The sequence below is a fragment of the Lolium perenne genome, chromosome 4 (assembly GCF_019359855.2).
Source record: "Lolium perenne isolate Kyuss_39 chromosome 4, Kyuss_2.0, whole genome shotgun sequence".
In the NCBI taxonomy this organism is placed as follows: domain Eukaryota; kingdom Viridiplantae; phylum Streptophyta; class Magnoliopsida; order Poales; family Poaceae; genus Lolium; species Lolium perenne.
In genome coordinates, this window is record NC_067247.2 from 246,280,933 (window position 1) to 246,305,231 (window position 24,299).

General features: G+C 44.4%; 1 protein-coding gene and 1 long non-coding RNA gene across 11 annotated transcripts; both read right to left on the reverse strand.

Annotated features, from left to right (window-relative positions):
* Nucleotides 1-7,057: 7,057 nt before the first annotated feature.
* Nucleotides 7,058-9,570, reverse strand: LOC127329985 (patatin-like protein 1). The gene is made up of 4 exons (XM_051356363.2): nt 8,580-9,570; nt 8,296-8,476; nt 8,016-8,177; nt 7,058-7,898 (listed from the first exon to the last, which is right to left on the reverse strand). The coding sequence occupies exons 1-4, from the start codon at nt 8,939-8,941 to the stop codon at nt 7,320-7,322; spliced, it is 1,284 nt and encodes a 427-aa protein (XP_051212323.1). The 5' UTR covers nt 8,942-9,570; the 3' UTR covers nt 7,058-7,319.
* Nucleotides 9,571-10,643: 1,073 nt separating this feature from the next.
* On the reverse strand, nt 10,644-22,979 carry LOC139830622 (uncharacterized). Of its 10 annotated transcripts, none has more exons than XR_011743480.1 (7): nt 22,565-22,979; nt 21,913-22,468; nt 16,801-21,684; nt 16,582-16,657; nt 15,981-16,430; nt 12,125-13,326; nt 10,941-12,023 (listed from the first exon to the last, which is right to left on the reverse strand). It is a non-coding gene; the product is annotated as an uncharacterized lncRNA (long non-coding RNA). The 10 variants fall into 10 exon arrangements; XR_011743479.1 differs by having other exon boundaries at nt 10,949-12,023; nt 12,125-16,430; nt 16,801-16,946; nt 17,076-21,684; XR_011743476.1 differs by having other exon boundaries at nt 10,950-12,023; nt 12,125-16,430; nt 21,913-22,037; nt 22,138-22,468.
* Between the last annotated feature and the right edge of the window lie 1,320 nt (nt 22,980-24,299).

The window sequence follows — 24,299 nt, forward strand, 5'->3', positions numbered from 1 at the left end:
GGTTCAACAATGGTGGTAAAAAAACGTGCTCTAGAACCCTAGAAAAATGTTGGGGAATAAGCCCCTTTTATAGCCAAACGAAATATGACCGTTTGGGGCAGATCTGGAAGTTTTTCGTGCAGCCTGGTCAGCAGCCTGGTCAACCGGGCCAGGGACCGGGACGCCTGGCGTGGGAGCTTGTCGACCGGGCCACAGACCGGGCTGCCTGGCGTGAGAGCTGGTCGACTGGGCCAGGCACTGGGACGCCTGGCGTGAGAGCTGGTCGACCAGGCCAGGCACCGGGATGCCTGGCGTGAGAGCCGGTCCGACCGGGCCACAGACCGGGCCGCCTGGTCCAAACCGGACCTGAGGCCGGGCCGTGACCGGGCGGATCGGGGACTTACAGTACATGTCCCGGTTGGCACCAGTCCAGGGGCCGGGTTAAACCGGGCCATCCGGTGGGACGGCCGGTCACGCCGGGCGAGGCACCGGGCCAATCATGAAAACATGTTTTACAAAAACCATGATAACTTTTGCGTCCGGACTCCGATTTCGATGATCTTGGGCTTGTTGGAATCAGGACAACAAGCCCTACAACTTTATGCATAGAAACATAATTGTCCACCCACAGAGTAAAAACCATAAGATGAATGTTTTGACTTATCTATAAATGAAACACCGGTAAAACCTCCAAGCTCGAAAACGCAATAGAAGATCCATATGGATTCCGTTTTCGATGAACTTGGGCTTGTTGTAAAGCTAGCAACAAGCTCAAGAACCTCACACAGAGAAACACCAAGCAACAAGATTTATGGAATGCAAAGCATGCAAAGGGTTGAGCTCCCTAAGACGATGTGATTAAGTTACCCAACCGAAAGCCCCTCTCGATAGTGCGGCTATCTATCCTATAATCCGATCTCCCAACAACCACCTTGAGACCGGTAAAAGGAAAACCTAGAAAGGCCATACCATTGCCTTGCACATCCCGCTTGATCTTGATGATAGCTCTTCAAGCTCCACTCAAGCCGGAATGCCTTACTTGATCATCGTTACTTCGTGAAGACTCACAAATGCTCCCACATACAATATGATGGGAAAGCTCCATTGTTGTACATCTTCACATGTCCATTATCATCAAATGGACGGCAAGCATCAAGCATATGATCCTCTCGAAATGCTCAACTTGAACTTGCCCAACTCAACCTTGATGACGATCACAACTTGCCGTCATCCACTCATGGGCATACCACGTGACTTCACGTGGCACATTCTTCATGCTTCATGGGTTGAGCAAACTTGAATCTATTCTTCACTCTTTGTATTGGTCAACCTTGTATCTTCTCATGCTCTATCATACTATCTTGATCGATGATCTTTATGCCAATGCACAAGGTGTATCTTTATCTTCGTGGCATCCATACTTGAATCCAACACATGGAATACAAGTAGTACCTATGGAATATTCCTTCATATAAACTCAATGAAAACATTAGTCCATAGGGGTTGTCATTGATTACCAAAACCACACACAGGGGCAATATACCCTTACAATCTCCTTTGTTTTCGGGTCAATACCATACCGGGCCCTGAGATAGTTCCTGGTTTGCTTGTCTTTGTATTTTACAAAGAGGGGTTCGAGGCCGTTCCTCAAATGCTCCTCATCCTCGGCATCCCATTTCAGTTGCGCCACCCTAAATCCGCCAGGACCAAGTTTGTGGGTGCCTAAGTTCAGTTTCCACATGTCCTTCCCCCACTGACTAGAATCCGAGGTTGACTCGCTCTCGCACTTGATCTTGGAATCATTGTAGTCTTACTCGGTGATCGAATAATTTGTCTCCTTGATATTCTCGTAACTATCACCTTTCTGAATCATTTTCTTCACTCGGTTCCTCCAACTAGCGAGGGCGGTGCTCATCTTCGTGAGGGCGGCATTGTGCACTTTATTCCGCCCGAGACGTTTATCTGAGCAGTCAACCGGCAACGGGTATCATTCGTGCAGTTTCGTGAAGAGGAGGGAGCGCAAATTCGCTCGGTTAGGATGCCTGAGGTTCTCGGTGTTGATCGAGACGGTGCTCCGGAAGATGCACCCGAGTTGTGACGCGTACCCTTTGACTAATTCAGGGGGCAGCGTTGGATGCCCATTGGCGCTCACTTCGGTGATTGCCTGCTTCATGGTGTCGAGCATATTCGGGCGATGCTCCTTCCGTTGCCTCTTCAGTTGGCCGCTGTCTGTGTGTTTGCCGCCATCCGTGTTGTCCTCCTCGGCATCACCATCGCTGGTGTCATCCTCGGCATTACCATCACCATCGGTTCTGTACTCGGGATCATCGTCATCATCCCCTCCGTCGTCTCGGCGAGGTTGTGACTCCCTCTCCTCCATTTCAGCGGACAGCATCCAGAATGGCTTGCTGCCGCCGGCCTCAGCGTTGTCGGCCATGTTCGCACTAAATAGGAAAAAATGCATATAGCTAGCGGAACAAATCACAGAAAAATTAGGCATGACTTTTGCTAAATTATGGACATATGAGTGCACCATTTTCGCCAAAATGGAAATGAATCAACATTTCGATGATAATGGGCAACTCATTTGATCCCTGCACAAGAAAATACCTAAAACCATGCATAGGACACCACATATACACCATATATAGCTCATTTCAGCAGCAAAGGTCCCATGTACATCAGGTTTCATAAACAAAACTAGACCATATACATCAGGTTTCATAAAAAACCTCACGTTCTGCCCATATAAATCAGGTTCCATAAAAAACCTCACTACACATATACATCAGGTTCCATAAAAAACCAGACCATCATTTTTCATAAAAAATTGAACAAGCTAGCATACCAAATTGGTAATGGTACTGCAAATTATATATACTGTCAAATTTATCTATGAATGGTATTATTCAGAGAATATGTTAGCAGCAACATCTAGCAGCAGCAAGCTAGCAAGTAACCTAGCAATAGCAAGCTAGCAAGCAGCTAGCAGCAACACTACAGATGTTCCATATTGTTTAATATATGATAGAGTATTCAGTCTGTTGTTTCCAAGAAAGACATGCCGTTGTTGCTACTCCAGGTAATCATCAGTTTGTTTGTTGTTAACTTAAATCCTTATGTCTAGTTTTAAGTATTTTAATTTTCTCTTATCTTCAGTATTTCTGCTTTCTTCTTTCTTGCAGCAGCTAGAGCATGCAGTAGCTAGTAGCAGCAGCAAGCTACCAACAGCAGCAACTAGCAGCAACAAGCTACCAGTAGCATGCAATAGCTAGTGTAGCAACAACAAGCAACAGATACCCAGAACAACATCAGCAAGCAAGCAACAACATTGTGGAACAACATCATCAAGCAAGCAAGCAAATAACTACTTCAAGGGGAAGCATCTTTTAGTTGAATTAACTTGCATTTTAGTTGAATTAGGATTTAGCTGAATATTACTGCAATACTAGTAGTGTGCATATTATAAATTCCTTGTAAGTGAAGGAACATCACCCAAATATTGCATTTTGCTACATGTTAATTAAACTGTAAGTGAAGGAACATCACCCAAATATTGCATTTGCAGAGTACTTGAGCAATTACAGAGGAGGGGAGCAGCAGGAGCAAGCAACCTAGGGACCTAGCAGCAGCAGCAAGCAGTTAACACCGAGCAGCAGGAGGAGGAGGGGCATCCGCGACACTGGCTACCTTGGAAGGATGCGGCGGCGACGGGGCGTGCTTCTCCTGCTGCTGCTCCACGACACGCGCGTGGTGTGCTGCTTCTCCGCGGCGAGTTTGGGGACGAGGTCTCAGACGAGGTGCTGCTCCTCTGCGGCGAGGTCGAGGAAGAGGTCGCAGATGATGTGGTAGAGGCGGTCGCCCAGGGTAAATCGAGGGGGAGAGGCCACCGGTGGGAGGAGGGGGATCGAAGTCGAGGGGTTCTTGCTGCCGGTGGGAGGAGGGGGTCGAGGGGATCTGGCCACAGTGATGAATCAAAGGGGAATGACGGGGTGGATTTGCCTAAGTCCCTGACCCCCCACCCCCCCCCCCCCTAGGCACTGCCTCTTTAGGGTAGGGTCAAAATCAACTCGGCTCGTACAGTTAACAAGATCCGCATTGACCGCACTGGCTAGCTATATGTCCCCTATTTGGTTTACCCTTGCCGGCCAGGTTTGAACCCTAGCGGACCCAATTTTCTTACCTTTTAAAAAAATGATTTAACCCAGTAATAAATAGCAGAATACACAAAAATAAAAGGCATAAATAATTATAATTATGTAGAATATTTAAAAGAATCTAGAAATATCCAAAAATTTAAATTATATGTCTATTTTGATTGGTATAATGTGTAGATTAACAATATGACATCCATTATTCATACGAAAAATGATACATAATTATCTTTTCACAATCTTCTTTCCCTTCTTTCTCGCAGTTGAATAATTTAGCTACGGAACTCCTTGACTTCTTCTCTTGAACGACCTTTATTAGGTAGGGTGGTCCTGCTTCTTCTTGTTGTGCATGGTGCTTCATCGTCATCGTCATCTTCCATTTTCAGGTCGCCGTACTGGTCGCAGTCTAGCTCGTTGGCGGCTCCATCCATTCCGATGATGCTCCTTTTGCCTCTCCTCATGACAACACGGCTGGGATTTTGCGGGTCGGTAATGAAGAAGCATTGGTCACTTGGGAAATGGCTAACCTGGCACCAGCACCCAAACTACTAAGTGGTGGTTGGTGCCAGGTTAGCAGTGGCGCACCACTTAGTAGTTTGGGTGCTAGTAGTGGCGCACCCCAACCTAGTGCGCCATTGCTAAGGTTCTTACCTGTAGAAGCCCCTGGCCCACCTATTAGCAGTGGCGCACCACATAGCAGTGCGCCATAGCTAGTCAAGATAGCAATGGTGCACCACTCTGCAGTGCGCCATTACTAAGTTGGGGAGGGAGGTGGGCTCTGGTCGCCCTTTAGGGATGGCGCACCCCTTAAGCAGTGCGCCGCTGCTATATTTTTACCATTGGAGCACCATTTTTTGGTGCGCCACTACTAAGTAGTAGTGGCGCACTGCTTCTGTGGTGCACCACTGACGCCCATCTTACGGCTAATCCTTTTCCTAGTAGTGCGAGGGCTATAGGATGCAAATTGGAGGATCTGAATTTTCCTATTTAAATAAACCGATCAATATTAAAGGCGACTATTTGTTTTCTACCCGGTCACCCGCCTTTTCTGTTGTCTTTGTATCTAGTCTTGTACAGCTAATGGAAGCCTTTGAGTAATTGGGCCGATAATCTTAGGCAAATGGTACTCCGGGCGCAACAGGAATCCAATGGAGGGCATCCTCAAAAAGAAAAGGGAATCTAATGAAAGGCAACCAAATGGCAAAGCAACAAATTCTAAGGCCTCCTTTGATTCATGGGATAGGAAAATCATAGGAATAGGAAAGCATTGGATTGGGATGTCATGGCTAGTTAAAATCCTATAGGAAGATGAGTCATTAAGTTGTTTTTGATTGTGCCAAAGGAATTTTTCCTTGAGGAAGGACCTAATGCTTATTCCTATTGAATTTGCACTACAGGACTCCTATAGGATATGTTCATATAAATCAAAACAACCAGTGTAGAAAAAATTCCTATAGGATCTCAATCCTACACCATTTCTATACCAATCCTATGAATCAAAAAATCCCTAAAAGAAGATTCCAAGATTGTTGTGTTATGTTAAAAAGGACTGGAATTTTTTCCCTGCAAAGAAAGATTCTCCCCTTGATCCAAACTAGTAGTTGATGCATTTTTTCTAGGCAAATCAACCAACTTTGTATATTTACAATTTTCAAAAAGTAATACTGTACAAAAGGCTATTGCTAGAGGAAAGAAACAACAAAATGCTATCTAAAAGGCCATAAGCCTAAAGAAAAGAGAAAGAGGAAATAGGGTACCGAATTATCTAAATCTCTCCACCCAAGCTTTGAGCCCTAAATAAGACTTCCTAGTAGCCTTATGAACAAGAAGAGCCAATTCCTCCTTAAAAATCTTCCTGCATCTGTATAGGTTTGGGGTACTACCCTTGAAAATGAAATCATTCCTGATCAGCCAAATAGCCCATGTAGTCAGGATGATCAATTCCATGAAGAAAAGCACTTTTAATTCATGCTTCAGGCTAGTAATAATATTCTGAATATCCTGCTGATGAGGAGGTGTCCAAGAGAGGCAGAGATATTGCAAGCATAGCTTAGCAAATGGACAGTAGAAGAAAAGATGATTTCTAGATTCCAGCTCAGCATGATCACACATGATGCATGTGTAATTATCCATAAAGAAATTCTTTCTTTAAAGCATTGCTCTAGTATTCAGTCTAGTATGAATCAGCAGCCAGAAGAAAACTTTGTGCTTTTGCTTTGTGCCATAGCCATTTAAAAGCAGGAATTGTGCCCCCAAAATCCATTAAGGAACTATAAACAGATGAGACCTTTGTGGTCAGCACATTACCCATCACTGTCCAGGTATATGTACCTATAGCTGGCTTAAGATTTAGCAGCAAAGTCTGAAAGAGATGGAACTGCACCAAACCTTCCTCAGAGAGTGGAAGGAAGAAAAGATCAGAGGCATGTGGCACAAGTAAACTTGCTTAAGGGAAATGCCTTCTTCTTTACAAAAGCAATAGATATGTGGCCAAGTATCTTTCAGAGGGGGGCCAGACCATTTATCTTGCCAGAGTAAAATGGAATTTCCTTGGACAAAATCACACTGTGCTATATCCTTGAATCTGGGCAACAATTTCAAATAGTCTCTCCACCAAAAAGAGACCTCTCTTGTTCTGGCAGGAGGCAGAGATGAGGAGTAATAAAGTTCCCAAGACATCTTTACCCAGGGCAAATTAGCTTTGGCCTGCAGACAAGCTCCCAAGCTGCAAGTGGGTTTTTTTTTCTTTTGCAAATCTTTGTCTCTGTGCCTTCTATATTTATCCACTTCAGCAATTACCTATTGGTACACTTTTAAAGAGCATATAGATAAAACATAGGCAAGAAAGAAAGAATAGAGTTAACCATTATGAGTTTATACAGATTTTATGCAACATTTTACGAGTTAGTAAATTTGGATCCGGAGGGAGTAATTTTTTTCACCAAAAAGTTAGCGTCTAAGAACGCCTTCAAGGGCTAACAGACGCGGTTAGACAGTGGAGATAATAAGCCTAACCATGTATGAGCAATATAGCTTCGGCTCCCTAGCTAGTAAAAAGATGGCGTTTAAATTTTAATCAATCATCACTAACAGGACAACACCGGTGTTGATCCCGCAAAAAAACAAAAAAAGATCTATCTGTACATCGATTGCTGAGACGTTGGCACACATAAAAAACTTACAAGATCAGCAGCTGGATCTCGAACAGCCAGCCCCACGCATGGTACTCCTGCGCCGGCGCCCGAACCTGGTCTTCCTCTCTTCGGAGAGCTGCCTGGCGAACCCGGCAAGCGCGTCGGCGTTGCTCCCGGCACCCTGCACCTCCTCGTACCTCCCCGTCTCCACGTTCACCCTCGACACACGCTGAGCCAGCATCCGCTCGCCGATCCTGACGAGCTCCCTCATGTTCTCGGGCGTCGCCGCGTCCACCGTGGCCGCCGGACCCCGGAGCGAGTTGTCCTGGATGCGGAGGTAGTTGCCGTCGCTGTGCAGCGACTGGAAGAGCACGGCGGCGTGGATGTCCACGAGGTCCGAGCTGGCCGCCATGAAGATGTCGATGATGGGTGCCATGCCCTTGTTGCGTAGCCACCGGATGATGCCCCACCGGGAGCACTGCTCCGCCGTGTACAGCCCCTGGTCGGACGTCGACCCCGTCCCGATGGACAGCACGAGGAACTTGCCGCAGTCCGACGGTTTCACCGGGTACAGCTCCTCCCTGTCCTTGCAAATCATCTTCTTGGTGATCTGGGTCATCGTAACCATCGTCTGCAGCTCTCACGCGCACAATCAAACAATTTAATTAGTGATCAGCTGGTAACGCATTTGCGCTCAGGCAAGGCACCATGTACTGAACATCTGACATAGGGACATTTAGCTACGTACCGGATTGTTGGCCGCGACACCGCCGTCGATGAGGTTGTACTCGCGCGTCTTGCCGTTGTCGTCTGCGGTCTGGAAGTAGTAGGCGGGGAGGTAGGTCGGAGCGGCGGATGTGCTGATGCAGACATCGGCTAGCAGCGCGTTCTTCAGGGGCATGCTCCTGGCCTGCATCATGATCCACGTTTTTACCCAGATGCCAGTTTTGAACTTCTGATCCAGGATTGACGATCGAATCGATCGGATCATGATCATGAGTCGTCGAAACTTAAATTAGCATACGTACGTCATATGTGGAGAAGATGATGGGCTGGAGGAGCTTGACATCGAAGGTGGGGATGACGACGTCGGTGAGCGTGTCGCAGATCCTCGTGTCACCCAACATGTCCCTGATCTTGCGGCGCAGGTACTTGCCGCTGTACCGCGGCCGCCGCAGCGACGCGATCACAGCCGCGAGCGCGCTCCTCCTGACACAACCAACGACCCATCAATCAATCACTAGTTCAGTCAGCATGACGAGATCGTCTGTACGTTTTCGTCCACGAAACAGTAATCCATGGAGAGACTCGCCTTTGGGGGAAAATGTATGGGCCGTTCTCGAGGTAGAAGCGATTGATGTCCTTGGCCGCGAAGAGCGGGCGCCTGTGCTTGCCGGGCGCGGTGATCATGGCGGTGATGAGCCCGCCGGTGCTCGTCCCAGCGATGCAGTCGAAGTAGTCCGCCAGGCGCACGTCCGGCCCGTCCAGCTCCTGCAGCCTGGCTTCGAGGAAGGCAAGGATGGTGCCTGGGATGAGGCCCCGGATGCCGCCACCGTCAATGGTGAGGATCGTCACCCTTTGCCCCGGCGCCACCGGCTGGCCGACGACACTTCCCGCCATCGCCCTCGTGCTACAAGACTCGCAGGGACGCCGGCACGCGTAGCTCGCCGCCATCGACGTAACCCGCCGCGAGCATCAACCGCTACAACAGGCCAGTGGCACCTCGATCGATCGACGATAAAGAAGATGAACAAGATCGATCACCACACAAGATGTTAATTGTGTAGATCGATACCAATGATCATGGGTTGTTGATTGCTACTGCGATCGGGAACGAGCGAGTGGCTGGAACGTTGGCTCGTGCGGTTACCATGCGCTGCCCCTATTTTTGGAGTGACAGAGCGCGCAAAGTATACAGTTGCAGGCAAAAAAATTTTGAATGGGTTAACTGAAGACATGCAGTGGAAGAAGGAACACCGGACATCTGGCTCTGGTTTTCCTTTCACGACATGCTGCAAGCAGCAATATGCTTTCTCAGCCAGCGGTTCGCACCACCACTGTAGACTGGGCGCGCGTGCTGAGGACGATTCGGTGATGCATGCTTCCAATTTTATCGGATGTCCCTGAAGGGACGTGATGCATGCTTTGGTAGTATGGAAGGTGCTCGACGGAAGGTATCATGCTACGATGCTGAAACCGTGCATGCTAACAAGTGTGCACGATATAACGACATTTCACGGATAAGGCCCATCAGGCCATAACTGGCCCTGGGCCTTGCCGGTCCTTGGATTCCGCCAGGCAAAGCAGGCCCGATCCCATAGATCTACGGCCAGTGTGGGAACACACAACCACACAGGGCCCCGAAATTTTTGAAACCTATACACCGACCAGCACACACCCCGCGCGGGTGTGGGCCTGGCGCATGCAGGCTTTTTCCGTTTTTTTCTCTTTTTTTTCTTTTTCTTTTTCTATTTCCTTTTTCTATTTTTCTTTTCTGTTTTTTCACTTCTCGGTTTTGTTTATATTTATTTTTCAGATTTGAAAACTTTATTATTTTAAAAATTGTTCAAATTGAAAAAATGTTTAAATTAAAAAATGTTCAAATCTGAAAACCGTTTAAATTTGAAAATCGTTCGAACGTGAAAAATGTTCAAAATTTTAAAAAATGTTCAAATTTAAAATATGTTCATATTCAAAAATGTTCAAATTAGGAACAAAAAATAAAAAATCTGAAAAAATGTTCAATGTCAAAAAAATGTTCAAATTCGAAAAATGATCAAATTTCAAAAAAATCAAAAAAATGAAAAAAAAATCATTTTCGAAAATGTTCCAATTTTGAAAATATTTAAATTTCAGAAAAAACTAAAATTTTAAAATTCCAGATTTTAAAGAAAAATCGGTTTCAAAAAGAATCAGCTTTTAAAAAACGTAAAAAGAAAAATAGAACAGAAAAACAAAAAAGCAAAAAAATAAATAAAATAAAAGGACTGGTAATGTTGGGCCGGCCCAACAACCCGGCTGGGGGGTGTGCGGCGCCTGGTATGCGCCGATTAGGTCGGCATACAACACCCCCCAAAATTTTGGGGCCCCATAAGTTTGAATTTGGTGCTTTTATGCGCCAATATTATAAGTTTATACCGAGCCAGATGCAAACTACTTCCTGATTCCTAAAATAGTATGCATATAATTATTGGTAAAACGTAAACTTGTTAAAGTTATGACCAACTATATTGAAAGGGACTAGAAAGCTTTGGCGCGACGGCACGCCGTGCCCGTTGTGTGAATTCTTATAGCTGTATCCTTAAACTCTAGTTTGGAGTGTTTCCATGTGTGAAGGAGAGAATATATCTCACTATATAATTTTTGTGGCGTCGTCTGAAGTAGGATAAAACAAATACAGGTTATCAACAGTCATTATGTCTCTCTAACCATTTGAGCCACAAAATATTCACCCAAGTAGTCAAATATGACTCAGAGAAATTGAGCTACATAAGTCTGCAAGAGAAACATGTCAACTATATCTCCATTTGAGCTTTATCAGCAGAATCATCTTCTCGGCAAGCTCTGTGTAACAACATCAGGTTGGCATGCCTTCTTATTTTCAGAGTTTCCCATTTCCTTGCAACGCTTCTAATATTTGTTGTTGGAGACCTGCAACTGGCGGCAAGCTTATTTCAAAGCAAAGAGGCAAACCAGACTCCGTAGGAATGCGTTTTTGAAAAACTACTCCCTCCATCTAATAATATAGGAAAAATACCCATGTGTTGCACCGGGAAACAAAAAAAAAAACGCTCGAGCGAATCATTTGTGACTACTCTTTTCATATGTTCCACCATCGATGAAGGTGGGCATATTTTTTTCTATTCACGACAAACATGACAAATCATGATAATATGAGTCTGCGAGACCACCGCTTCATCGACTTATAATACCACGGACTTTGTTATAATGGTGGTAACATCCCGTGTCTGATCTACCCTTGGTGTCATGGAACAAAGGTCAATGATTAATAAAAAAAATCAAGAAATTGAGCTCAAAGGAGCAACACTATTATATTTTTATCTAGAGTTCAAAACAATTATAGCAATAAATGTCAATGAGAAAATGGCACATCTAACCGGAAAGCAACATGTAATTAAGCTAGCCAATAATTAATTATCCATAGGGTAAGAATTTAGACGCTTCCAAAGAACAATGATCACAGTATCTAGAAAAAAATAATTGCATAGGGGTTGTAAGAAGGAAAGCAACATTTTGTCCGGACGCATACCTGAAACTTATATTTTTGACGTAACTTATACATTCAGAAATATATTCAGTTCTTCACATGAAGAAGCAGCACAATCAGCCTCTAACTCGACTGCATAGAGGCCATGAATAGCTGCAGCAAATTCAGATTCTTTAGGCCGTGCCAGCGACGCCCTCCAGATTAAGCAGGTAGAGACATCCACCACTACCAGCTTGTCCAGCGACATGAACAAATCAGCTGCCGATTTAAATTTTTGTCCATCCCGTCTATGGTTTCTTCCAAACTGCAGAATCCAGATGCATAGTATATGTTTTGGAGCTCATATCTGGAAAGATGTGTTGTTTTCCTTTACCATCGGTGCAAACTCTGAGATCACGCCCATATGGAATCCAATTAGCTTTGAAGGTAAATCATAGAACCATTACCGGTGATTTAGCAGTGTCGTGGATAATGTGTCCTCCGCGACTAAGGTGAGCACCAGGAAGTGTCGGCTGTTGTAGCGCAAGGCTAATCAGGAGGCAGCTCCCAGTGTCAGTAGAGCAACCGATTAATACGCTATACACAAAGCAACCGGTCTTGTGCATTGGACAGTCAAGTAGATGATGCACCTGGTCTATTACTTTGATCAGCCACTGGAGTTGATCCCCTGATTGCCTCCTTGGGAACCTCGAACGATCCACGGCCGAGGCTCTCGATCGAACGCAGTGGAGAGTCGCTTCACGCAGCTAGTGCCTGGACACGATCATTAGAACTGAATTTGAAGCGCTCTACAGACTATAGAGATATACAGTACGAAGAAAAAATCGTCTTACACCTGCACCATGCTTCCAAGTGATCTCTGCAAAAATCATAGGGAGAAGGTGATGCCGATCCACGAAGACAGGAACCTTGAGGGCTCGCTAGCTACACATGGCTGCAGGCGTGGCGCCGTCTCGATCCCGTGGCAGCGGCTAGCCCTGATCTATGCCGGCAGTGGAGGCCATGTGCATCACCTCAGCCGCCTTCTCTGCCAGGAAGTCTTGGAGAAAAGCTGCGCTGCCGTGGTGGAACCCGCCTCCTCCTACCTATATGTCGGTCAGGCGTCAAACTGCGTGGGGCGGCATGAAAGCGCACTCAACATCCTCGTCGTCACCTCGTGCTTCGCCGACGTGATCAAGCAGACGTCGCTAGGACAGATGAAGAAGTACGCCGACGTGGGAAGGTGCGGCGGCATCTCATCTCAAGATCGGCAGAACGCCGACGATGGGCCACAAAACCTAGCCGTGTACTACTCTCTCCGTAACTTCCGAATTCGATCGGCGGCGCAACTGTCATAGGCCTCGATCGGATCGCGATTCGCCAGCCAAATTTGATGGATACCCTGATGATCGAGCGGTGTATCAACAAAGCGTTTATATACACTTCTTTGGAACTCTTTTTTGAAGGAGGGCCGGGAGACCAGACCAGACATACGGTACGGTGAGATACTTTCCACACGAAATTAGAACGAGCGGACGAACGAACCAGGCGGACGACAGAAACGGGTACGGACCAAACCACGAAAACCTTAGCTCCTTTATTATTAGGTATAGATAAGACGTTACTACAACCAATATATGAGCTGACCGGTTGTAATAATGTCTTATGTTATGGGACAGGTGGAGTACTTTAGAAGGTAAAATCTGCATATATTTATAGATGGAAAGAATAGAGAACTTACAAATATTGAGTTGCTAGAAATCAATAAAAAAAAACGTTCATACATCAGCCAATATAGATCAGATCAATGAAAAGGTGGGCATCTTGGCTTGTCTCCCCATATTCACCTCATCTGCACAACATGAGAGCAACAGCAGCAGGCGATAATTCCTTACGTAAATATCTAGTATAAGCTATTAGAGCAAAGAGATAGAGCAAATAATATAGAATGCACATGAATAAAAAAATATTACCCAATTGGTACGTGCTTTGGTTGTTATAGTGTATACATGAAACATGGAAATTTTATAACTCTGGTTGCATTTGACTGACACGGTATATACCTCAAATAATATTGTAGGACTGCAGATGAACGAATTAGATAGATACCCATTGAGACAAAAAAAAAAAAAACAGTCTGAAAATTTAATGTCTGATTTTTAATTTATTTGCAATAAAATCTAGTTAGAACAGAGGATTTAGGACTTCACATGGGGACACTTTTGATGTCGAAGACCAGGGAGTAGCACCTAGAATGCGCTCATGATGCTAACGATTTCTGTTTTCTCCTCACCAAAAGTATCTCATAGTGTGATTGACCTTTAAAATGCCACTCCCGTTGATGAGTGCATGATTCTTGACGCTGAGGCCATGTCTGACATTTATTTTAAGGCGCTCAAGCTTAACAGGCCAGCTGGAGGTAAAATTTGCCCCTTCTTTTATCTTTACTTTCTACGGACGACTATGGCATGATATCAAGTGCATCTTCCTATTTATTATTATTTTACTACATGCTATAAAATGTCTTGGCACAATATGTAATGCAAAAAAAATCACAACTTTCTACTAACGTGGAAATTGAACCATGTTGTAGTTCACTGGTTTGTTCACTAACTTCTCCTTTTGCAAATTATATTTATAGGGAAATTTTTGAATATCTTAGAAATATCTGAAACTCGAGATAGACCATCACCATAGGCACTTCTGTAGCATTTAACTACTACTAATTCTACATTGTTATGACTTACATACGTCTTAGTCTAGATTTTACTTAAGCTAGATCCCTGCATATGAGTATTGGAGGTCTTGCTAATCCCGCAAACAATTCGCCATCGTCTGAATCAATACACAAATAAAAACGATGTGGAGAGACAGAATACGCAGACTATCTACAGACACCCAAAATACATATGCATATACTAATATCTATAGCGAAAAGTAGAGTAGAAAAGACCTTAAGGGAGGTGATTTATTTACCTAGGTTTTGAAGATTGAGTCAGCATCCATAGCTGAATTGATTAAACTCTCGGAGAAGATCCAATTGACAGATCATACATATTAATCTTGTTTAATTTCGAAGTTAATACAAATCATGAAGATAACCTTCTTAATGCATGCAAATCTATATGTTGTGTTGTCAAATAATAAAGAAAGTAATCGTTGGACAAAACATCCCTGGTTACTCGCAGTACATGAGTACTAAACATAGTTTGACAACTTAATAAGGTACTTGTTGTCTCAGAAAGCTAAAAACAGAGCAAACATCGCCAGTGAAGTACATATGATTGCAACAGAAAAAACATTGACCAACGGGGGAAGGATCTTTCCCTTGGTTATATGTTGTTAGGTAGGTATCACGCGGATAGCACGCTCAAGCCACCAAGGCAGTGCTTGGTTGTCGTGATTGCAACAGAAACACAGTAGACAATAAATGTGAAACTGGTTTCATCCTAAATACATATCAGAATACAACGGCGGTATATTTGTCTTATTTGATTGACACTAAAATTTGCAATATGAGAAAACCAGCACAAATTATAAACAAGAGAAGCACCACATGCGTGCAGTTCCAAATTTGTGAGTTTTCACTCACTTGTTGAAGATATGGACTGGTAAATCAGGGAAACATGATCTAGCATGTCTAAATAGAAAGTTGTGTCACCTCAAAAGACTCACTGACAATGTCACCATAATCACATAGCATAGGGCTTGCAACGCCCTTCTTACATAATCATACTCACTGACAATGTCACCATAATCATATGATTTATACAGATAATGCGATCTGTTTGGGTTGTGGAACCGTACAGGGGAAAGAACAATCCAAGGCGAGAGAAGAAAAGTGGCAAAGTTAATTGGACATCACCTTTGCAGTTCAGTGGTTGGCTAGCTGCTAGCTCGAGTACTAAGTAAGTCTGGTCACAGGGTCTGGCTAGCTAAAATGTTAAGTTGGTTCGGGAAGTAGCTTATATAAATGTGCAATGCCCTTGTAATATTTCAGCAAGCAATGAACTATCAATTTGCTACATGTGCTTCTCCTAACCCCTGTAATTATTTGGCCCCCTCTTACTACATTCCGTGACCGACAATTGGCTACAGCAGCTTGCCCTTTCAAATGCTAATATATCCGCTGAAAGACAGATTCCATTTAATTGTTCTGTTTCTTGAAGTATAGGTGAATAAACAGTTGGATGGTTAGTTTAAGCCAGGAATTGAATCACTAATGGTACTAAAATTGTCTTATTCATCATGAGTGTTGTGTTTTAATCAGATAGACACTCCTCTCATGAGACGAACCTGCATATAAACTATCTACGTCATCGTGGAGGGCTACCCTTTCATCCATTGCCAAGGAGGGATCTAAGTCTAAACCACTATATCTTACAAACTTTTGCTTCATAGAAAGATAATACCAAGTCAAGAATAAGTCAGCATTGTACAGCATGGCCTGACATTAACTTCAGTGTACATAGCCCACATATGATTTATTTGAGTGCAAGATCTGACCTGCAGTACATGAGGTAGGGTCTCAATTGAGGCAGCCTGCCCCTGGCTTGCTGCTCGAGGCAGAACATGACTGTTTTCTGCAACTTCTAACCAATAATGGTTGCCTCAGATTTTAATTGTCTACTAATAGTAAGAAGAGCCCAAGGGTAAAAACTCACAATATCAAACCGTAGGATAGCTGGACATGGCGTACAGCAAGGGAACATTACCAGACCGTCTGTGGTGGCTGCAGCCGATCTCGGTTTCCTCTCTCTGCTCTTGAATGACCCTCAACTGTAGTCTGCATCAGCATCCAAGTTGTCTGGCTCACGTCGACAACAGTCCGGCTTGCCGTTGTGAGGGGGCGGGGCAGGGCAGCTTGTTAGATTATTCAGGGCACCACATGGAGGCTGAAGAACATACCCACACCTTTCTGTGCTACTCGATCTGCAACCATGTTCTACCTTGTGTCTGCATTAGCAATCAACATTAACTTAGAAGGATAAGACACAAACATATTAGGAACGCATTAGATCCGAAGGGTTGAAGGGATGAACACATTGTGCAACATAGTTATTTAGTATCGATTATATTGTACTATGGAATTTATCAGTTAACCTACATAGCTATATAGATAGCATGTCAAGCCATACAGCAGCCCTCTAGGTGCCCAAGAATCAATTCATCAAACAGCTGACCTGCAATAAAGACAATGATTCAAACAACGATGGAGTGTTGTCCAGACTCCAGAGGCACGGGGTCGGGAGAGTACTCCACATGTACGCCCGAATTTGGTCGGAGATAAGAGAAAATAAGGAGGAGATAAATAGCGAGCACTGACCCACGCGCCGATTTGGTTGATCGCCCCAAGCCGTTCTGAAATCGTCATCCTTGAGGCGCTAGAGCGCATGCATCATCAAGATCAAGCTCTGCTGGAACCAACCAGCCACCGCCTCCCCAGGGGCATCACCACACGAGCGAACAGGACTAACAAAACACAGATAAAACAGAAAACGGAGAACGGAGAACAGTCAGACATCAACCGTAAACGTAGTCGAGGGCAACCTCTTCAGCTATGTCCAATCTCACAAATCCGTCCCGCAGTCGCCGCCAAACCTTTCGAATCCTCCTCTTTCCCCGATGCAAAACCTGAAGACGGGGGGGCTCCCTTCCCGGCGCCTCCACCTCCGTTGGGATGCCGCTCGAGCGAAGAAAGGGTTTGGCCACCCCGCCCGCAATTGGGGCACCATTGACACGGGATCGACCCCGAAGTGCGGCGCCACCACCGGTACCTCCAACCCGCACTACTCCGCGACCAGCAGAGCCCTCCTCCCACTGCCTGGAGCACGATTTCCTCGGTGGCATTCGTGGAGGGGCTGGGGGCGCAGTCGCGTGCAGAGGACCATCTGTCCAATACAACCCTGAGCGTGACTCTCAGGAAGAATCTCAGCCAAGGAGGAGCTCCCTTGTGATGCGACGGAGGCGGAGATTAGACACGGAGGTTAGATGGCTAAGGAGATTGTGAGAAGAGTCTGGATATTACGTGTCGGGGAGACATGGCTTCGTGGCAAAATCCAATCGGGAGCTGCTCTATTGTTGTATGGTGGAGCATTACTGTGTACCTTCACCGCTTTGACTGAACCGCACCAGATCAAAGGAAAAACGGAATCGGGCTCTCAGCAGTAAGAGCAGCAGAATGACCGGCAAAACAGCCGGTAACCCGTTGCCCATTCACACAGAAAAAAATAAACGAAAAGCAATCAATTTATCACAGCAGCCAGCCTATCCAAGAAAAGAAAACGTGTCATGTAACTATTGAAGGAGCAAGAGATAAATTGGTGCATCTACAGTAGCCGATCACATCAGATAGCGAGAAGCTAACCAACTTTTATATAGGTTATTATAATGTCAACATTTGTAATCGTAAACCAATATTGTTAGAACAATCGCGAAGTATACTTTTATATTGTGTGCATTTGGTACTGTAGATTTTTATTTTATTCTACATAGTTTGTCAAACTTCAAATAGTTCGATTTTGACCACAAATTATTTTCTGTTTTGGAAAAGAGGCAGTATATTCTAGCGGTAAGATGGCCGATCAGATCGATTCTTTTTCCCAGGTAGTGAATTTGAGTCCTTTCTCTGCCATCATATTTTCATTTGTTTATCTGAAAACTAATTGAAGTTCTAAAAACATAGAGAAGAATATTTTTAGTTACAAATAGTACATGGTTGAGACACGCGAGCTGACTTCAATGATTACAAACCAAAATATAAAAAATGAGCAAATCTTCAAGGTCTTCAAACTCTTCCTTCTTCTAGGACACAATTTTATACTTTTCTGAAAACAAATCAATATAGATACCAAACCATAGATCTATAATACCAAATCTATAAGGCCAAAAGGAAATCTTACCATGGCATAGTTTCTTGGGTGGAGAACTTTAGATAGTCTTTTTTCTTTAGGCCTGGTGCCTCCTTGCTTTTTCTTTTTTAGTTGCTCCTCTCAAGCAACTGCTTATTTGTACTTTTGGTTATAACTTTAATATATAAAAAAATATACAGTGGGCACTGTTCACCCTAAAAAAAATTCTATAATACCAATGAAGGTTCTTCCATAATTTTAATTTGCCATAATGCCAAGGCTACGCGCACAACCATTAAACTAGTCAATCAACACCTACAAGAGTACCACCACCAATAAAACAACCAAAAAGGCTTAGTCGACGTCGCTGGAGAGCCAAGCGTATGAACCACCATTATCAAAGATATAGCAGCCGGAAGAAATTTTGCAAAAAGAATCTCCTTGCAGCAACTATGTGTAAACGATCTAAAGTCGATACTGCGAAATAAAATCTAAAAACCCATACGTAAAGAAGTGCAATCTAAAAATCTGAAGATACTGACGTCATGGATGATGTAGCACCCTTCGGGTGTTAACTCGTCGCTCTGTATTTTCATTATTTTTAGATAACCTGCTAGACTTTTATTGCTCAATAGTAATGTTCACAGGGATTGTTAGGGAGTAGAGAAGCCAAATATAACAGCCAACTTCAAGAGATAAACAGTGTCTAGCTAGATTGTGGCCTTCAAAATTCGGAGCTCTACCTTCGAAGCTACGCTCTTGCCCAGAGGAGATGTTTGCGTGTATGGTACCCCATACAAGCACAGCCGGTAAACAACCATCTCCCTTTGGGTCTATTTTTTTATAAAAAAAAATAGCCCAAGACCCGACATTTGCTCAAGTTCAACAAGTCTGTTGGGCCTTACCTTCTTCTTTGATGCATGACAAAATGCGACTACAGCCCACGTCTGTTAGACCTCTGTCACGGTGGGCGAAACAATCTGCCGGCCACGTCGGTGACTACGACAATGCCGCCACCTGACATTCTTGAGGTGGAACTTCTCTCGTTTTTTTTTTTCTCTTCAGTGAACTCCTCTGGTTTCCTCGTCAAAGTAAATTTTGAGCACTTGGGTGAGCTTAAATACTACTTTTTTCAAGAAATTCAGATTAGCCTTAGACACTTTTTGATTCATAGGATGGGAAAACATGGAGGAAAATGGAGGATTGATGTGACATGCTCCCTTTAATCCTACTAGTAAATGTGCACGTCTAATCTTACGAATTTATTTGCCATCCTTTGTAGCGTCTTCTTTCTGAATTTTTTAATCTGGCAAACGTCAAAGATTAATGCAAACACTTGCAAGCATTGCAAATTTATACACATACAATTTTTATTGCAGCAAAATCTTTGAGGCTCACTCCAATAAAAATCAATCCAGAAACTCTATCACACAGGCTTAATAGTATTTATTGATAAATTATATCACAAATAATAAATGATGGTTGATACTACCCACCAAAAAAAAGAGTAGACCAATCCTAATGGCTTTATACTGTCTTTTCACTCCTGGAGCTGACTTAAGGCCAACACAGAAATAAGAGAAAAGAGAAAGTTCAAAATGAGAAACATCCACGAAAAAAGAGTAATACGGGACCAAGAGTGACTGGGTACAAATCACACCTAAAATCTAAACAACTGTCTAATCTGAATGTTTCTGTTCCGTACCTGAGAATCTCAGTGTAGTTGTTGGTCCCTGAAAGCCATTTCCTTCACTCAATCTCTCGTACATAAGATTTAAGAATAAAATAAAGAGATAACCCCTTGCTGAATTATGAAGGAAAACAAATATTCAGAAATACAAAGTAACCCTTGCTTGACACTCTCATAACACATGCAGTACCTTCTGCTTTCATGGTAAATTCCCACTGATAAATATTTGGGAATACACATTTATCAATAGTAGACCTATAAAACACCTACTTCTCAAGTATAATTTTATGGAGATATGAGATAAAAGAACATCATTCTATTCTGAAAATAAGCTAAATCTCAATTTAAAAACAGAAAAATAAGCTAAATCTCAATTTGAAAACGCAAAAATAAGCTAAATCTCCAGTGTACACATACTTTTGCTTTTTAAAAATACTGTTAGCAATCATTGTTGGACCGCTGTTATAAAAATAGCTGCAAATATGCATACCTCAATTCATGAGAAGTCTAAACTTTCATGCAAATAGCAATACACGTACATTAGATTATCACTATCCATCAAAATCCTCACATTCAGCACACCAGAAGTAACCATTCAATAATTTGCAAATGAATCTAGAGGGCATTGATAGCATCAAAGATGTGAACAAACATATTTGTACCATATCTTATCTGGGATATAGAAGATTTCAATATAGTGATAGCATCAAAGTAAATCTCATCTTTATTTTTTGCATCATATTCTCGATTCCTCTACCTTTTCACTTCTAGCCTAGGCTTTGATCACAAAGGGAGTCAACTGGTAATCCAGTGTTAATAATTACTCTTACCATTAGTGGGATGGGTTAATAATCTTAATCTATCAAGTATATGTATAACATAATATAGTCTGAAATCCTTTATATTGTGAAAGAATGTCTTTGTCATCCCTCTAGATGATGGGAAATAAAATTTTCAGATCTGAATAATGTGAACTCAGTGAGTACATTACCACTAAATATTACTTATCAATGTTTTAGGTTTGATTACCTGATTGTCACCCATGTACTCACGCTGGGTTCTACAAGAATTTGATAGAACATCTGCAGGAAAGTCACCCAAATTACAGTCAAAACCACCTTTTAATTTCTGCAGTTCCGTGGATTTCCTGCAGTCGCCCAATGTGATTGAATTGAAGAAAGTTCTCATGGTGTCACCTCTGAATTGAATGAATTATATGCATATATTTGCCAAAAAAATCGAGAAAGCTGTCACCGTTGAATTGATCTTTGGTGAGCATCAAATTTTCAGGTGAGGGAAATTACCTTTTTAATTTGTGCATCCTTCTCTCTCAAAGCTTCAACATGACTTGTGCACGAGGCTGACTCCGGCACTTTCAGTTCATTTCTAATCTTGCAAGCTCTCGCTGATGTTTCAGTAGTGCCTTGTCAGACAAGACCACTTTTTTTTTTGTTTTTTGAACATAGACAAGACCACATTGACCTTTGCATTTGTAACTACCTCCTTTGCGCAAGTAGCAAAAAGGAGTGTATTCCTGGATTGCTAAATATGAGTGTGTGCAGGGCTCATTGTGCAGACAATGGTTGTTCTTACATTGCCTCCCAAAGAGGAGTGTAATATGCGTGTCAGCTTCGAATCTCTGTAAGGGATATGGCCACTTCTTCCCTTGCTGCAGAAGCAACATAATACTTCAGATTACGTTATACGGTAAAACTATGGCCATTGGCAGAAGAACATGCAAATGGGCTTAAAGGAGAAGTGTCGAACTGTTGGAATTCAGAATTATTTTACCTAGTGAATACTACTAAAGAAAGAGGAACTGTACGTGCAAAAATACCCGAATACATTTACAAATAAGCAAACCACTGACACTACAAGCTCTTGCGAGAAAACATACCTGAGTTGGCGAACAACCTTTCCTAGTCATAGCAGACTTTGATTAATATGACTACCTTCTTTCAACCTCATGCCAGCTGAAGCAGTCTAAGATGCACACCCACTTCCTGCTAGGTCAACAGAGTTCTGTCCAGAAGAACCTTAGTGGCCATGGAACATGTTATACCAAACAATCATGAATATATACCGACAAAAAAAATCATGAATAGAGAAAGAAATTCCATACCAAACAAGACACAAGGGTGCTTGAGTTGCCTCTTCCCAAATACTGTCTAACTGAACTTTCGATTGTCTGGAATTAACATATAATATAATAGGGGCACCAACCAGCCTGAGTATTTGATCGGACCTATAACTCGCTTCATCCAAAGCTGTTTCCCCAATCTCCCTTTGAGTTATAGTGCAAACTTAATTAGGCAAGTAACAAAAAGAAAGAACATGGTGCATTATTTGTTTCAGTAATTTCAGCCCGTGCCTTCACACATTGCAAGAAGATCCTTAAGATGGTCCTTGTCCTTCAGTGTTTCCTCGGTGAGTTTTTCGATAGTAGCCCCTTTCTGTTTAAATTCAAATGAGAACATTAGAGATCAGTACGCAGAGGGTAGAGAAAAAGAAAGGAGTTATGGTAAGTTCAAATAAGAAGAATGGCACACCTCTGGATCATCAAGAAGTCTAAGAAATGTCGTATCATGGCTCAGAAGATCCCTCACAACTTCATTGTATCTCTCTATGCCGAAAATTTCAGCATGAATTCTCTTTCAGAGTGCTATCCCAACGACACACAGTGAGCCAAATATCATCTCAGAAAGCTAAACACCATTCGTGATTCCTACCACACATACACACAGCTTCTCTATATAGTCATAAATGTCCATCACGCTATTACGCTATACTCGGTAATTCCAGTCATCGTGTAAGTCTTTCCGCTGCTTGTTTGACCGTAAGCGAATAGCTTATTACCAACAAGAACAATTGTGCGCAAAATGTAAGTCGGTTGGCAGTAGCAGTTAATCGAAAACCAAAATAACGATGCATTACAGTATTAGAGCTACTTCATCTCTAATCCTCAATTCAGTGAGCTTGACACTACATGCTGAGCTTCTAAATTTTAAATACAACATCTAATCCTTAATTCAATGAGAATATATGTATCTAATTCACAAAAAACTGACGAGCTTCACTTGCACATGAGACAACACATATGTGAGATCAATTTTTTTTAGATGTAGAGAGCATAACGATGGGAACTGGAGCACATGAACCATGAGAGTGATTCGTGGCTCCTGCTCTCGCCCCCGCGGGCGACGGCAGGGGCGGAAACCCTAGCCCGTCCAACAGCCACCCCCTCCTCCCCTCCCCCTGCCGCCGCCGGCAGGAGCCGCCGGGCAAAGCTCGGGCGGTGCCGGCGGCGGCGGGATCTCCTCTTCGCGTGCTAGGGCGGCCTCGCGGGGCGGTCGCATCTGGTGGCGACGGTCTCCTCCGCTCTCCTGCTCGGCGGCGCAGCGAGGCTCGGCGGAGCCTCCTTGGCGAGCTTGGTGGCCTCCGGGCGGCGCATCGGCGGGGGGATGCGTCGACGGAGGGCGTTTCTGCCGGCGGCGCGCCGGCTCGGGCCCGATCTGGGCCTGCTGCGGGCCTGCAGGCCTGGGGCGGGTTTGGCTGGGCCATGTCTTGGTTCTTGCTCTGGTGGCGTGTCCTGCATCGGTGGCAGGGTGCCCCCTCCAAGGCCTCTGACGTTCGGCAGCTCGGTGGCAGTAGGGCGTGAGCCGGTTCTTCTTGCTGGCCGGCGTGGCGTCGGGCTGCAGGGTGCCTGCTTGCGGTGTGCCGGCCCGTGGTGGTCGGTGCGCGGCTGCGAGAGTCGTCTCCTCTTTACTCAGACATCAGCCTGCAGGGGGTTGCCGTTGGGGCTGGCGAGTGCCATGGTTTCGCAGTGGCGGCCATGGTGGCGACGCCCTTCCCACCCGGGGGGCCGTCGTGGCTGGGTGTTGAGCCCCTCTGTCTTGCCATCAGTTGCAGAGGACGCTGCTTCCTTCTGTACCGGTGTGCCCTATGGTTCTGCAGATGGCGTCCATGGGTGCGGTCTCCTCTCCGATGCGAGGTGAGCCGTGGCAGCGGTGGTGGTGACTTCTTCTTGCCGGTTGCTGGGCTCCGGTGTCTGGTCCTTGTCGGAGCTCTGTGGCGCGTTGAGGGTGCTCTTTGCGAGAGTGTTCAATGGGTGTGTCTCTGCTTGGTGATGCCCTTCGACTCTAGCTGGCGGCACACAGGCGTCGTGGCGTCGTCTCGGCCGCGCGCGACCCTTCGGCAACCCCCTCGACGCAGATGGTGTCGGTGCGTAGGGTGGTCTCGGTTGCGCGCTTCCCTTCGATTACGTCGACGGTGCAGTGTCGTTGC